The 17,270-nt window shown below is 34.6% G+C and overlaps 3 protein-coding genes across 3 annotated transcripts in view; all 3 read right to left on the minus strand.

Moving 5' to 3' along the window:
* LOC133197576 (3 beta-hydroxysteroid dehydrogenase/Delta 5-->4-isomerase type 2-like) overlaps positions 1 to 17,270 on the minus strand; it is a 132,808-nt gene that overhangs the window by 16,529 nt on the left and 99,009 nt on the right. The window lies entirely within an intron of this gene.
* LOC133196598 (uncharacterized) lies at positions 3,210 to 4,861 on the minus strand. The gene is made up of 2 exons (XM_061332464.1): positions 4,703 to 4,861; positions 3,210 to 4,514 (listed from the first exon to the last, which is right to left on the minus strand). Exons 1-2 carry the CDS (start codon positions 4,818 to 4,820, stop codon positions 3,250 to 3,252), a joined length of 1,383 nt encoding a protein of 460 aa, XP_061188448.1. The 5' UTR covers positions 4,821 to 4,861; the 3' UTR covers positions 3,210 to 3,249.
* Positions 7,394 to 8,941, minus strand: LOC133196970 (uncharacterized). The gene has a single exon (XM_061332813.1). The coding sequence runs from the start codon at positions 8,939 to 8,941 to the stop codon at positions 7,394 to 7,396; it is 1,548 nt and encodes a 515-aa protein (XP_061188797.1).

Genomic DNA, 17,270 nt, shown 5'->3' on the forward strand with positions numbered 1-17,270 from the left:
ATCGATGATTTGAGAGTCATTTGCAAGCACTATGATCGATGCATATTATCAAATTGACATGGAAACTACACTGATTTGTATTAGTGATATATATGTCAGAATTTTTGTCTATTTTGATTTTTGAGTTGTTCTATAATTAATAAGCACTTTCTTTAGTTTTGGGGATAACTCACTTGTTATGAGTAAAGTAGTCAAAACAACAATGTTCATTTTTAATTAACAATGTTCATGGAAAGACATTAGGAAAAATCCTCTGAAACTCTTCCCCAAGAACTAGGTGAGACACGTAAAACAGTACGCTAGCATTTTACTATATGTATCAAAAGTTATTTCAACTAAATTGCAGTGCATGGCTAAAGTTTAGGCATTTCTAAAATATACTTTAAACTTTTCTTTTTCATTCTTCTTATTTCCTGTAAACTAAAAATGCTCCTGTTTGAAGATATAATCAAAGAAGACAATATTCAGACTTTAACAATAGTTTTAAATTTTACAGACTTCTATTAGGTAGGATGTTATCATATTCGCTGTACACATAGTGAGTCATTTGTGAACAATGACAACAAACACTTCAGTCATCTAGCCAGTTCCCTCTTCCTGAAATATGTAACCTTTTACCGTGGCCATCAAAATAAAGTCATTTAATTGATGTTTCAAATAAATAAAGTGTAGTCTTGTTAATTTTACTGAAATTTACATATTTCAATGTAAAACATTTTGAATTAGAATTTTCTCGTACATTCCAATGTAAATATTAGACCCTTAATGATGGGGCCCGACCGACAATGAACAAATATGCATAATAACACTATTATTGACCAGGGGATCTTAAATTTTTCTTTCAATCACCCCATAAATAAGAAAATCATCGTATTAATTATTTTATTACGAAAAAAGATGCAGTCCTGTATTTGAAGAAAAGTTAATTAACCTTCACCCAAAATTGAAATCGGAAAGTGGCCGGAGAAGAAATCGATATAAAAAAAAATTAACAGACGAACAAACAACAGAGTAGATCTTGCGCGAATCTTCGGCTCAGGTGAGCCACGATATCGACGACTCGAATTCGCCACGATATCGACGACTCGAATTTCAGTAAACGGCACCAGTTACATTGGTTGTTTGGGTTTTCTTATGCATGCAAGTATTAACATGGCAATCTAAATTTACGAACAGCCATATATTTTTCTAATAGTTTGCTTTTTTTTAAGTATTTTTCTTAAAGTACCAATTTCTTGACGCTGCTTGCACATGTTGCATTATACTGTGAGTGCTTTTCAATATTTAATCTTATGTACGAAGTACTATGACTGGCAGACATTTTGATAACCACAATTCGCTTTAACAAAGTCCACCAGCTGTAACACCATTTATTTGCTTAGAAGAATCGGTAACGATTAATCAATAACCAATAGATTCGATTATATTTGATGTAAGGTAACTTTTTGAAAATAAATTTCGATCAATAGCAATACTAATCGTTTAGTGATATATTATACATATAACCAGTAAGATTTTGGTTATAAGTTATAAAAGTAATTCCTGGACTACATGGACTATATCCGTTGTTTTAGCGCAAAAGGGGAAGAAGGAATGTTGGCGGGAATACAACGTAAACGAAAAAGGTGCCGTATTCCTTATGGTCTCCCAATATAAAGTCCAAGAACTGGTAAAATCAGGTTTACGAAATTTATTATGGACGATGGTAAATAACAATGAATATGAAATTTAACAATATAGTTTACAAGTCTTAACCGAGTTGGATGTGGCCGGTAGAACATCGGGCCTCCAAACTGAAGAGGGAATAATGGACATAGCTTTTTGTTAGATAGAGAGTAAACAATAATTGAATTATGACACTGGCTGAATTAATTGATGGACATGTATGTTTCTTTGATAGAATGGACATAAATATAGGATCTCCCATGATTTGTAGTTGGATATGATTTTTATCCAACGAGTTGTGTGTTTTTTATCCCCGAGCCTTGGCGAGGGGATAAAAACACACAACGAGTTGGATAAAAGTCATATCCAACTACAAATCATGGGAGATTCTTTTTATCCCATGTTTAATACTTCACAACCAATATTTTACACTGTTTTATATAGGACTCCACTTTATTTTACTTCATCGCGCTAACGCAAAAACCATTGTGACGTCACAACTGTGGATTATGAAAAATTTATCCAATGAGTCATATCCACGGGATAAAGGGGTAAACATGGGATAAAAGACATTGCTAAATAATTATATAAACAAGTTATTGATATAAGATTAACAGGTCCTGAGGCATTTACACCTAACGAGTATCAATTCTTTTGACAGTTACTTAAAAGTCAATTGGAATGTCTTAATCCTGCTTCAAAGAGAATGAGACACAGTCAAATAAATAATAGACATACAATGATAATGGATAGAACATTTAACAGATAAACGTCCAAATTTAGTATATAATATATTAAAAAGTTATTTATTTCAAAAATGTTAATTTTGCTCGGTGATAATATCCTTAGGCCTCTCAGGGAAAACACGTCCTCGTGTTTTAGAAAGGAACACCCTCAATAAAATGGTGAGCACTGTTGGCACTGACAATGTCCGTGGAAGTTGTTGTACCCCGGGTAAGGGCTGGGTCCGTTTTGTCTCTCGTAATCAATAATGTCCTCTAACCTTTCGATTTCCTGATCTTGGTCGTCGATTTGATTCTGGAGGTTTTCGATTTCTTGAATTTGAGAGTCGATTGTGAAACGGAGGGAATTAATCTCGTGCATTTGACCATTAACTTGAAAGCGGAGACTGCTGATGTTGGCCTCCTGCTCGTCTGTCTGCTCCTGTTGTTTTCTCATGTTCTGGTCTGCTGTGTATAGCTGTGTCGACAACATTAGGATTTCCTCCGTTTGTTTTTTATTCTCGGCAGAAAGCTCTGATATATACGGTCTGAAGCCATTTTATTGTTCTAGTTTGCATTGTTTAGTTTTATTTTTAGGTCGACTATTTCCTGCTGTATTTCAGGTTTAGGTTTCTGTAGGTTTTGTTTCTAGTTGTGAGACTCTTGCGGCACTTTCATGTTGAACGGAGATGAGTTGTTTCGTTGTTGATTCGAAGTTTTGCTAGATAGTTATAGACAAGTTTAAACTTAAGATTTAAACTTTTAATGTAACATACATATAACTACAATTAAAACAAACATAAGTGGTAGTAAACAAAACAAATCAATAGATGTAAGAACATCGACAAATCTGACTGATTAATCATGTTTTGGAGTCCGTTAGCCTATATTGAAACATGTTGCTATTCATTCCAGAAAGTGTGTGGCGCCTTCTTCCTACATGTACGTAAGACTTCCTGTCTTCTCTCCTATCACTGTGTGAACGATAAACTGCTTTTGCAGAATGAGACAAACACGGTTCCCTTTGGGCCTTTACAGGAAAAGATGTATTCAAATTACGGTTATAATTTGGTGGGTTGTCCATAGCAAGTCTTCCGAACATATGTACTCTGGTTTGAACTTCTTTCTGTTTTCGGTCCGATTGACTTCGACGGACGCTAGAGGAAATAGGACGATAGTTGTCGAACCTCCTGTCCGACTGTGTACGGCGCAGGACTCCGGGTACGACAGTTTTCAAGGTTTGTGAGCAGGGTTTTTCATCTTCATGGAAACGCAACAAGTCATCCAAAGTTTGTGTTCCGTTGCTGCTCATGGACTCCGGTGCAAACCCAAACCTTCTAAGGTCGGCCTTCTTCGATTGGTCTGCCTTATCTTCTGCGCCTAAATGATCTTCATGGTCATAATTTTTTGATTCTTTTTCCAACTTTTCTCTTCTCTCAAGATTAAAACTGAAGTTCGGTAATTGATTTGAATCCACATCTTTTTGCACTGTTTGTATCGAATCAGAACTGCTAGTGGTAAGATTGCTCCTAGAACTTGAGACTGGATATGCACCTTTGCAAGAAGAACACAGCATAATCTCTTTAATGTAGCTTAGTTTCTCTTTAAGATCAATGTACTGTGGAGATATAGCTTCTTGCACAGTTTCCATATGTGTCCACAAGCCTCCGTGTTTGTCAATGTCTCTAAAAACCAGTCTCCAGACACTTTCTGATGTCCTGAGAGAGCTCAGCATTGCCTCCATTGTGTCATGGTGTACCAATCCCTTACTATACAGTACATCTATGGAGTCACGGATATCAACCTTCTTTGCTATTGTGCAGGCGACGCAGTCTTGTTTAAAACATTCTCCATCCGTCCTGACGTCCGAGATAGTATTCAACCATTCGTCATCCGTCTTCTCAAGAATGTTTTTGAAACGCTGGAAAACCTGTGGACCGTAACGACGAAGACGCATCAAAAGAAACCGAACCTGGTCTTTTCTATTGTGGCTCAGTTTTCTGATGTTCTCATGGTCAGACGGTGAAAGGATATAGTCTTCCAGGAGGCTGTCCAGAAAAGCATTTATATGAAGACGTTCCACAAAATTAATGTGCTCCGACTGCAAGAAGGCATCAAATGTAGATTCTGAAAATACACGTACATGTACATGTGTATGGGCATATGAATTGTTCGCTTACATATAATGGGCAGGTAAAATATTTCTGAAATTCATTTTGACAAAAATATAAAGCTTTAAATTAAAATGTTTGATTAAGAAGAAAGCAAATAAATTATATTTACAGTTTGTCAAAAATAATATTTTTCGTACAAACCTGTGTTTTCAGTAGTTGTACTTAATGACAAAGAATCAGTTGATGTCTCGTCACTGGCCGCGTATCCATGGCGATAGTTGTGGTTGTTGTTATTAACTTCCACAGAGCGGTTCGACATTTTTCTAGATATTTCATTTAAAATTTCTTCATGTCTGTTCAGTTTCACATGAATTGACTGAATCTCTGTCATCAACTTCTTCCAAGAACCGACTTCGTCCATTACTCTGTCCTTTTATATGTTAACTCACGGTAAATTATAGATTATTTTAACTGCATAAAACCATGACCACGTGAAGATATATGTCATGTTTTAATTTTAAATTTAAAAAAAAAAATGCTTCTACCACATTAAAAAAAAATGTAGAATACATGCACACATATGCACAGTAGTTACCCATTTTGAAATAAGCATTTTTATTTTTGAGTTTAAACAAATGTTATCATCAAAGCAATGCAAGTTTTTTTTTCCATTGACACATCGATAAAAATAGACTTAAATAGATCGAGATAGCATTGCTCAGCCAGGTAAAAAACCGCAAAATGTTCAAGTATGTGTAATACAGAAAAAATGGCAAAAACAATTAAGAGCTGTGTCGGTAGCAGATTTGTTTTTAATGCACGTATGTTAAATGTAACTGGAAGTTATAATGAGGAATGCTGAAAATATGACCACTAAGGCTAAGATTTTATTTGACAAAATAAAATATGTCAGAAAGGACACTAGGAAGCAGAAATTTATTTATTTTTTTTAATTACATTTTATTCCTTTCATGTACTTTTCAAATCAAGTCGTAAATAAAAACAAAAATAACAATTAATCGACAACTTAAATGAAAAAAAGAAGCCAAGATGTGTTCATGAAAGACTGATGCCCCCGTATGGCAGCTCATGGACAAGGTTAAAGTTCTTTTCCAAAAGTAGGTCAAACTCCATGCAGGATCATGGGGTCCAAATAAAAAAAATGTTGGTATCCAAAGAAAGGTAACAAGGAATACATATGTGGAATTTAAAAGCCCTAACGTCAACTGTTCAACAGTGTTTGCAGACAAACATACACACCAAAAACTAAATGCCTCCTGCAGCCCCTATCAGCTTCCTTGTGTTTTGATTATTTCATTTTTTCCCCCTCAAATTAAAAAAAATGCAATGGCAGAGAAATACACGAATGTGTATGCACGAGCTAATTTAAGACGAATATAATGTTTTCATATTCCTTTGGTAAGATTGCAAGCCCAATCAGCACTAAAAGAATTTTATTTTCCCAATGAGGTGTAAAATTAACTATTATAACCTTAAGGACCCTCTATACACCAGTGCAAAATGTTTTTTGGACATTGAGAAAATTATATTGTATATAGGTGTAAATTTTGAGCTTATCTATATAATTTTCAATATATGGTACATGGCATTTACCCCCAGGAAAAATGTTCAAAGACAACAAAATATCAATGAACAGAAATCACTGTTGTTTACTTAAGTGGATAAAATATATGCAAATGAAGTGTTCAGTTAATTTATCTTGGCCTTTTAAATTGTTAAGAATGCTTGAATTGATTACAAATTGAGAAATACACTGTAGATTTCAGTTTATTTGAATTTAGATCTAAGGGCAGATCACTCTGACTGCAGTAAAAATACCACAGAATCAGAACTCTTTAGTGTGCAGTGTATAGAGGGTTCTTAATTTCAAAACAAATACCAAGACTTCAGATTACTAGTAGGTACACTATTTTACTCAGGACAATGTCTTAATATAACAACTACGATTAAAATCTTACTGCTACACTTACAACTATAGTATATTGTATGGCGTCTAGGCACAAAACTCTGGCTTTTATAAAGACCGAGAGCACGTCCACGTACTCAATCGAGATACGTTGTGCAAAATGGCAAGAAATAAAGAAGTACTACATTTATCAGTGTACGTGGAGACATAAAATTCTTCTTTTTATGCGGTCATTATCATTAACTGTGGGTTTTGCATGGATTAAAGTCCTTATCAAGCGTTTTAACTGCTTTAAAATCAAATAGCAGTCTCCAAATCATTGGAAGATATAAAGTTTAATACAATTCATTTCATAAAATCAGCTCAGATAAAAAGTCAAAGTTGACAGTTCTTTATATATATATATATATATATATATATATATATATATATATATATATATATATATATATATATATATATATATAACAACAAGATCAATACTCATTTAATTTTATCTTAATTGAACATCGATGCCATGAGGACTGAAAAAAAATATTTATAATCTTTTTTCAAACTACATTTAATATTTACTTCGAATGTTAATTGATCGAGCCTAAATTGAATTACAGAACATTCCTTCCTTACAAAAAGTCTTAGTTACTCTATCCAATGTAAAGCATATTTCCAAAATATGAACCCAGTCATTTTAACCAAAAAACAAGTAGTCCATTGGTTTTACTTTTTAGTGGTGTAATTACTATTAATGTATGAAGACATCAAGACGTACCAAAATCTGATTATGGTTCTTAATGTATGTTAACAGCAAAAAAAAAAAAAAAAAAAAAAAAAAAAAAAAAAAAAAAAAAATTGTGATGCAAATATCAACAAAAATGTTACTTGTCCCCCTTTTCGAAGGAGAGATCAATAAATTAATAATTTACTCAAATTATTGATGGTGATTTGAACATTAATTGTGAGCACAGCTATGTAAGATTTGAATGAGCATTTAGAGATGACACGGATAACTTTTCCACTTTGTTATTATTACATCCTATCCAGATAAACCTCCCATCTGTTGCCAAGCAAGTTGGTTTTGAGTTCATCCTTTTCATCAATATCAATTTGCCATCTTCGTCTATTAGATGAATACCAGACATAACACAGGAGTCTGCAAGAACAATAATTCCACTTTTTAACATGCATATACCCACGAAATATCTCTTGAGCTTATCGTCTGCGGGATAGCGAAAACGAGGCTCTCCAGTACTATCCACACAAACAACGTGAGATGTGCATACAGTAGTTTCATTTATAAGGCAAAAATATCCTCTAGCAGACTCCAAAACTCCTGTGATTTTGGTAAAGCTCAAGTTAGTAGAGATGGGAATGTTTTCAAATTTGAACTCTTTATCCTCATATAGGGGATATTTCTGAAGATGTACGGACACAGCTTGTTGAGCGTTTGACTGCAAAGCTACCAGAATTTCTTTTTCAGATTGACATAAACTCATACACGTCGGTTGATACGGAAATGGATCGACAAATAAAAAAGAGGTTAGATGTCTATCTTTTGGAATTAGAGGAAGTCTCTGTTTCTGTTGCAGTTTAAATATTCCAGTTTTCTGCATAGAAGAAATAAGTATTTCTTTTGAAGACTTAACAATGAATCCGTTTATCTCAAAACTGATATCAGCTTTTATCTGAGCAATTTTATCATTACTTTTGACTTCGTAGATTTCCATTCCTGATGCCATGAAAAGACATTCATTTGCTACAGCCAAAAATTCTGGACTGAATTTCAGTGATAAAGAAGATATTGACGTGACGATTGTTTTGGGAGGAATTTCGGGAGCAGGGGAAACAGGAACTAAATACTCTCCCTCGTCGTCAGGTTGAACAGGCTCCTCGATTTTCTCGTATATTTCATAATTTATTTCTCCAAACAGTGGTTTTAATGCAGTGAAGATGTCTTTCGAAGGTGACGGAACAAATTTTGGTATTCCGGCTTGTTCTCGTGACTTTGTTTGCCGTGATTGCAATTCCTGTAATCGCTTCTCAATACAATCTATTTCCGTTTCCTCTAGTGAAGAAACAGACGACAAAGACTTGTCAACAAATGCTTCAATTTCTTTCACAGCTTCTTTCTCACTTTGTAGAACGTTATCAATTTCTTGTTTTGAACAGTTTAATTCCTGTACTATTTCGCTGGCTATCTTGTCTACTGTCTCTTTGAGATGCTCGACACGTTTCTTCACATTATCTATTTCTTCCTGTATCAGTTCGCTTTCAGCCGCCATCTTTTCTATATCTTTTGCGAATATTGGATAAGAGTCTTTCTGGAACTGCTTTAGTTTCAGTGACGTCGATGTTCTTCTCTCTTCTATGAGGTTTCTAGCCTTGCCGAAGTTGTGATTTCTACAATCACCACCGATGCATTCATCACAGATTCGTCTGTTGCACGTGAAGCAGAAAAATCGTGTATCTTCGTCATGGATGGAACACTCCGAAGTAGACGACGATCGGGAAGACATTTGACTTTAATTCAACATAAATCAGCTAATAAATGAAAGGGCTGTGCATGAAGAGTTCTGATATTTAAATTGATATTAAATTTAACAAATTAAATATTTACCTGATATTCTGTTCAAATCTCAATCAACCAGGAAGTAACTATTTCTTTGAGAATTGGTATTTACATAGCTCTGGGACACCGCGTCTACTTTGGTTTAATACTAGTAACCCAATCATCTATATCGATCAGAATGTATGTTGAAGGTTAACTATTAAAGGATTGACAATCTATTATGTCTTTTGTGCAATAAATGCTTATAATGTAAAGCATGACTGGATGTTAGATTTAATGTATGTCATCAACAGGTTAAAGCCAGCGTTATCTACTACAAAAAACTGAAGATCTTAAATTTCAGATAAATTTTGTACAAGTCTTCCTGTCAGGCCCTTGCACTTTTAGCTCACCTAAGCCGAAGGCTCAAGTGAGCTTTTCTAAAATTTTGTCCGTTGTCATCGATGTTGTCGTTAACTTTTTTTTACAATTTCTTATTCTCCAAAACCACTGGGCCATTTTCAACCAAACTTGATATAGAGCATCCTTGGGTGAACGGTATTCAAGTTTGTTTAAAGGAAGGACCACGCCATCTTTCAAAGGGAGATAATGGAGAATAAGTGAAAATTTAATGGCATCTTTAAAAATCTTTTTTCTCAAGAACAGCAAAGCCATGGTTAATAATATTTATATCGAAGCATCCTTTAGTAGTGTAGATTCAAGTTTGTTCAGATCATGACCCCCGGGCTAGGGCGGGGTTACAGGCGATCAACATAATTATAGAGGAATATATTATTATAGGGAAGAATCTTTTAAAATCTTCTTAAGAACAGCAAGTCCATGATAAGTCATAGTGTCATAGGCTATTGTGGGGCCACAATGGGCGATCAAAGTTTTACATAAGAATACTTCGGGAAAATCTTTTAAAATCTTCTTCTAAAGAACCGAAAAGCCATTATTATTCATATTTACATGGAAGCATCTTTAGGTAGTGTTAATTGAAGTTTGTTTAAGTCATGACCCCCGGGGCTATAGCGAGGCCACAATAAGGAATCAAAGTTTTACGTAGGAATATGTAAGAAAAAAATCTTCGTAAGAACAGCAATGCCATGATTAGTCATTTTTATATGGAAACATTCTCAGGAATTCAAGATTGCTTAAATGATGACCCCTGGGACTAGGGTGGGGCCACAATGGGCGATCAAAGTTTTACATAGGACTTATGGGAAAAATCTTTAAAAATCTTTTTCTAAAGAACAGCAAAGTCATGATTAGTCACATTTACTTGGAAACATCTTCAGGTAGTGAAGATTCATGATTTCAAATCTTGACCCCTGTGAGTAGGTTGGGGCCACAATGGGCGTTCAAATGTTTACATAGGTATACCGTATATACTCGCCTATAAGTCGGTTTTTTGGGCGTTAACTTTTGGTCCAAAACTCTATGTCCGACTTATAGGCGAGTCATCAAAAGCTTGGAATTTTTCTGGACGACAAAATATAGTATTTTTAACATACCTTCGACGATTATCGTTGAGAAATGTCTGGACGTATTATTTATGTATTCTAAGATTATATATAAAGTACAAGTATTTACAATTTTATTTTGATCTTAAGTGTATATTATTTATTTGATTAATTATTAACAAAAATATTTCTTTAATTAACTTGTGACTTACTGTAAATCTATCGTTTGTCGGTAAACTTGAATTACGAACCCGATATACCGGTAATATGTTCAGCTTTAATGTATAATTATAGGTACCGTCTGCAACGTTTTTGACAACAGAAATAATATTCTTAAAAAATAATTCAAAATACTATTCTGGAGCTATTAAAACTCGATTGTTTATGAAAATGCTTCCCATGTGTAGTACCCGATTTTCTCGGGGCGCGTGCCACTAAATAAGCACGGTGTCAGGTAAGGGATACAGGTAATTAAGAGACAATAATTGCTAATAAAATATCAAACATAGCGTTATTAAAAACTCTAGATATGGCTTGGACATTGAGCACCTCCTAATTAAATATCATCAAAATGTTACTAGACTCGTTACATAGTTCTTCACCATGCCAAAGAGATCGAGATCCGCCTATGATCGAGATCGGTGTATAAAATATACAAGACAAGGAATTTAACGCTTAAACAAAACAGTATAAAAAAGAAAACTAAAATGGTAGTGGTCTGGTTTGTTGAAAAATAAAAATATTAATTACCGATGTCATATCCTAACATATTATTTGACCACAGGTAAATACATTTATGTAGAGTATTGATATGAAATTTATAAGAGAAGACAAAAGAGAGATAAAATGTCGGCGTAATTTCTCAAATTATTATTTGAAACACATGTTAAAACATTAGAGAATTGATTTGAAATTGCCCACCGATCCTGGCAAAAAGTTGTACCGACTTATAGACGGGTCAATGGCAAATCCCTCCAAAATAATCTCAAAAATCACAACCGACTTATAGGCGGACCGACTTATAGGCGAGTATATACGGTATATAGAAAAAAAATATTTAAAATTCATCTTCTCAAGAACAGCAACGCCATGGTTAGTTATATTTATATGGAAAGATTCTAAGGTAGTGTTAATTCAAATTTGTTCAAATCACGTCCCCCGGGGGAAAAGCAGGGCCACAATTGAAAATCAAACTTTTACATAGAAATATATACTAGGAAATCTTCTAATGCCATGAATAGTCAACAAAATATTAAACCATCTTCAGTTTGTATAGAATCATTTTATTTTCAAATCACAACCCCTGGGGTAGTTTGGAACCACTTATATATTAAAACTTTTCAACAATGAACCAATTTCGGCTTTCTCTAGCCAAAGTGCTCAGTTGAGTGATGTGGCCCATGGGCCACTTAACTTGTTTTATAGACTATAATCAAGTGACTTTCAAATAGATCATCCTTGTGACATTCTAAAGTAAATTGGACATGATACTGACAATGCAATATAATTTCAATTATCATCTCTATATTAATTGCAGATTATTGAAATATGCTTCTTCAATGCAGATCAATAATACGAACACGAACAGTACTAGTATACACCTTTGTTCAAAAAGACAAAGCCCGGATTCTCTCTGTTTACATATATGAACTACGCTATTCCTTTTGGTTATAGTTATAGCGTAAGAAATCATCCACTTGAGTCTTATGAAAAACTGGACTCTCTGGTAAATTTGATTTCCTCGACTGTTCCATCATCAAATCCAACCCAAACGAGGTCATTAAAATCAGTAACGATACTAATGGGCAAGGGCCCTCCTTTCCCTCTTCGTTCAAAGTGTAACTGACACCCATCTTGGTCAAGAAAATGGATTCCTGATAAAACACAAGCGTCTGAAAGAACAACCATACCATCCTTTAATATACCGATCCCCAGAAATTTCCTTTTGAGTTTTTCATCTTTTGGATACCTATATCGAAGGACTCCTTCGCTGTCAAAGCAAACTAAAAACGAAGAGTCAACTTCGTCCTTGACTATAGCGCATATATCGCCATTTGTATTCTCGGCCACGTGTGAAATTAACGGAATCTGTATTTCTCTGGGCAGAACCAATTTTTCAAATGCTACACATACTTTCTCTTCAATCGGATACCTTCTTAGTTCGAACGCTTCGTCTCCAGTAATTTTTAGTCCTAGCAATAATGAGTCCCCGTGGACGCTATTCCCCATACATGCCAAGAGTAATCCAAGGGGATCTACAAAATTTGATAATTGGCACTTTTTTGTTTTTGCACTTTTCATCTCAAGTATATACACCATACTTGATGTCATCAGAATAAGATTTTCATTGGATCTTTCTATCCCTCTGATGATGTCGTTTGTATCTACTAGCTCCTTCGGCTGTTTTTCTTTCTCGGGCTTTATTTTGAATAGTTTGGATTTGTCGGTTATAAAGAACTCGTCATTCTCCTTTATAAAATGATGGGGCTGTATGCCTAGGTTGTAGGTGAGTACTATCTTGGCTGTGAAAATATTTTGTCTTCCTGAGGGTGTTTTGTGAACTTCCGGTGACCTTAGACTCATCAGCAAATATTCATCGTCCTTCGACGGCAACACCACTTCTTCATAACGACCACTTTTTGGTGGCCTTTTGGGCAGTTCCGAGGGCTTTGGACTCATCGGTAAATATCCATCTTCCTCCACGGGTAACAACACTTCTTCATATCGCCCAAACTGTACATAACCAAAGACGGTCTTTAGAGCAACTGTGTCGTTCTGTCCGACAGGACCTACAAATGTTGGTGGTGTCGATTTTAAAAAAAGAAGATCAATATTTTCTAGAACTTTCATCCTGGCATCAACTTTGTCTATCTCATCTTCATTCATTGAACCCAACTTCTTTAAGGACTCTGTAGCAAATTCTTCTTTTTCCTGAACATTATTTTCAATTTCCTTGAAGTATTTCTCCATTTCTTCTTTTGACTTCGTCAACTCCTCCAGAGTTTTCTGGCAAATCTTGTCAAGTGCGTTTTTAAGCGTTTCTGTGCGTTTGTGAACCTTTTCAATACCTTCATCAATAGAGGTCATTTTCGCTCGGAAATTCCCAACTGTCTGATCTTTTTCTCGGCTCATTGCCTCTAATTTTTGCTTTATGGCTGACCTCTTGATATCAACTTCATTTCTCGCCCTTTCTAAAGGGTGCCCTTTACATTCCGCGAGTACACAATCATCACATATTCTTCTTTGGCACATATTGCAATAAAATCTGGTTTCTTCGGAACAATGAACGTAACACGGATATGCCAACATCGTCAATGAACAAAAGTATGATTCCCAAAATATCAGTAGAATTTAAACATAATATCTGACGTCACAGGAGAAAAAAATATCCTTTAGTTTCGATTTCAAACAATGCGTATAATAAATTAAAGGTAGGTTGTTGCGAAATTTCTGCACACATTACCTGTAACTCAACATTGCTGTCTGTTAAATGGACAGATAATTGTGCAGTTAGGTATTATTTAGTAATTGAATTATCGCTTGAGTTTTGAAGAGACTGTTATACCATATGTTTATGAAGACTTTTATAAGATGGAGATTGGATAGACTCATATGGCATGTCAAACTTTGCAAATTTCGATCTTTTCCATTTGTATTGTATAATTTTCCATTTGTATTCTACAATTTTTCATTTGTATTCTACAATTTTTCGTTTGTATTGTAAATTTTTTTCATTTGTATTTTTTAATTTTTCATTTTTGTATGGTAAAATTTTTCATTTGTATTGTGTAATTTTTATATGTATTCTATAATTTTTCATTTGTATTCTATAAGTTGTTATTTGTATTGTATAATTTTTATTTTATCTATAATTTTCCAATTGTATTGGATAATTTTCCATTTGTATTCTATAAATTTCCATTTTTATTGTTTAATTTTACAATACAAATGGAAAAGTATACAATACAAAAGGAAAAGTATACATTATATACAAATGGAAAATTAAACAATACAAATGGAAAATTATACAATACAAATGGAAAGGATAGAATATTGCAACGTTTGATATGCCATAGGCTCAGGCACTTCCATAAATAATTATCCTGTCAAGTAACAACAAGCAAAAGAACATTTATTTACAGTAATGCATATTCAAATTATCTGTTTACCTGGAGATGGAGTACAAATACCTTAAATAAATGCATCTCTCTCTCCCTCCCTTAATTCCTCTGTCTCAATGATTCCAGGGATGAGGGAGAGAAATGATTTTGATGTATAAGAAGATCAAATGAAGTGTAATATATTGTAATATATCACTTTATTTTTATACGTAATATTATGCGGTCGTCCAGTTTTCATACTTGTTAAATCTATGTTTATCATGTGCCTGCCAGAAAAGTTGTTCGTTTACGATTTTATTGAAAATAATATGTCAGCCTATCTTGATACGATTGTAGTAATAGCTATTGTCGTCATATTTTACCTGTTGTTGCTTCATGTAAAGTTGTAGGATTTATAATATCAGGGATAAGAGGGTGGATTTTACATTTCATGTTTTGGTAGTCATCATACTTTACTCGGATCGTCACTTCCGGTTAAGTGACATATTTACTATAGTAATCTATGATTCAAGTTATGAATATTGGATCAGATTCTACATTTTAATTTGAGTTGTTGTGTATTTTGAGGCTATAAGTAGTTCTTTATTGTCAGCATTAACTTTATTATCAGTCAGCTTGATCGGAACTACATTTGTTTACGCTATCGTTGGTAGTTACGATATTCATACGCTATATTGTTCAGTATCTATTGTACAGCCTAGGGATGTTTTATAAACATTGAAGGTATTAATTTATTCGTCTAGTCAAGTTTATGTTATGTATTCTATTTCCAGTTGTTAATTTTACGTTGTTATTTTTGTTACGATATTGTACGGCAGTTTGTGTGGCAAAAGTAGTTCTGTATGGGAACTTGTGTGGGAACTCAGCTTCCCGTACAAGCTGTTGATTGGTTGATAGTTCGTACTGCATATTTTCATTGGATAATTTGTGTCATGTGACAGGGGATAGGAGGTTATATAAGCAAGCGCGTACTACGTTACGACAGATTTCAGCTAGTTGTACGGCGGCAACATTTAAAAAGATAAAGAAGAAAGCTAAGACGGTGAGATACTTATAATGTAAATTACAAGTAATTAGCCTAGTTAGAAATCTCCTACCACACTGGACGACCTAAACTTGTGTTTCTGAAGAATCAGCCATGTTTTCTTATGTTGTTATATGTGTATTGCCTATATTGTTATGATAATGAGATGCTATACGTACAATAAATGATAAGTATGACTGATCATCATCTTAAGTATTATTCCACCAAGTATCTACAGAGAGAGGAGCCTGGTCTATTTTACATGAGAGCAAATTAAATTGGTGCATCCTGGTAAATAGATGATTTATTTAGATGATGAAGCAATGACCTGTATACATACTGAGGTTTCAGAAATACTAGCCACCCCTTGGGTAGCTTACAGAAGCATCATTTTTTGTTACGACAATCTAAATTGAGTGCGGGTTCTTTAGGATTTTAAATCGCCATTTTTTTTTGTATGCCTCCAATTAAATGTTTACAGAAATTTATGTAAAAGGTGATGAAAACGGACAGTAATCAATCTCATAAATTCAGTTAAGAATATATGAATCGTGAATATGGCAAAAATACGGATCCCTGGAAGGTCAGGTGCCGAGGAGGAGTAAGCATTCCCTGTCGACTGAACACATCAGCCGTGAGACGTCTGTATTAATCAGGTAAACGGAGTCATCCGTGCTCAAAATAGCATAAAACAATAGCCTAACAATTGATGTGAAACATGTCAGTTAAAATACGACCCAAAGATAGGTTGTTTTTAATTGCAAACAGTCGATATAACGACCATAAAATTTGCTGAATATGCTACGATTTTAATCGAGATAGTAGAAAACCCTGTAATATCAATTTACTGGTCAATAGTCTCTGGTTAAAAATTGATCGTACTCGGACACCCTCTTGAGTATCAGTTGGAAGACATAAACACCATATGCAGGTAATTGTGGAATATCATTACATATTAATATGGGAAGTTGACAATGGAAAAGCTGAATTAAGTCATCTCGTTTAGTCAGACAATATTTGGAATTCTTTGGATTTCCCATAGCAAAACATGGACATTGCCATTATACTCGATAGAGGGAATATCCATTTTGTTAACGCAATTCCTCTTGTACCCCGGCATGAAACTCATTAGAACTTTCACAAAATCTCACTTACATACTTCCATGAAATGCAATTTGCCTTTATACTCGTATGGGAGCCGGGTTCTCATTTTGTGAGTTCAATTCTAGTTTTTATATACCCCGGCTTTAAAGGTGAAGGGGGGGGGGTATATAGTGATGGTGTCCGTACGTCCTTTTCAGGCACGTAGTATCGTTATTGGATTAAAATGGGCCATAAAAAAAATTTGGCAACTTACATGAACTTTGACAAGAAAAATAAGGTCACTTGTCCAAACACCAAAATCCTATTCCGTTTGTTGGGGGGCGGGGAGGGCAGGTTCCAACTTTTTTCCACGATCAAATTTTCCTGATGCATGTACATTACCAAGTGCATTACGTACCACAGTCTAACTATACCACTACAAAAAGCGGGGGCCATCCACCCTTTCAAAGTGGGGGGACAGCCATCCCCTTCCCTCAATACTACGTGCCTGCATCTACTGTGGGGTAGCCACCCTTATCCGCAACTTGAACTTTTCACAAAATCTTTATAACGTTGTGCCTTTTTGCATCTCTTATTTTTCGT

The sequence above is a fragment of the Saccostrea echinata genome, unplaced genomic scaffold, assembly GCF_033153115.1.
Source record: "Saccostrea echinata isolate AGI-Se365-2 ecotype Australia unplaced genomic scaffold, CSIRO_AGI_Sech_v1 ptg000030l, whole genome shotgun sequence".
In the NCBI taxonomy this organism is placed as follows: Eukaryota; Metazoa; Mollusca; class Bivalvia; order Ostreida; family Ostreidae; genus Saccostrea; species Saccostrea echinata.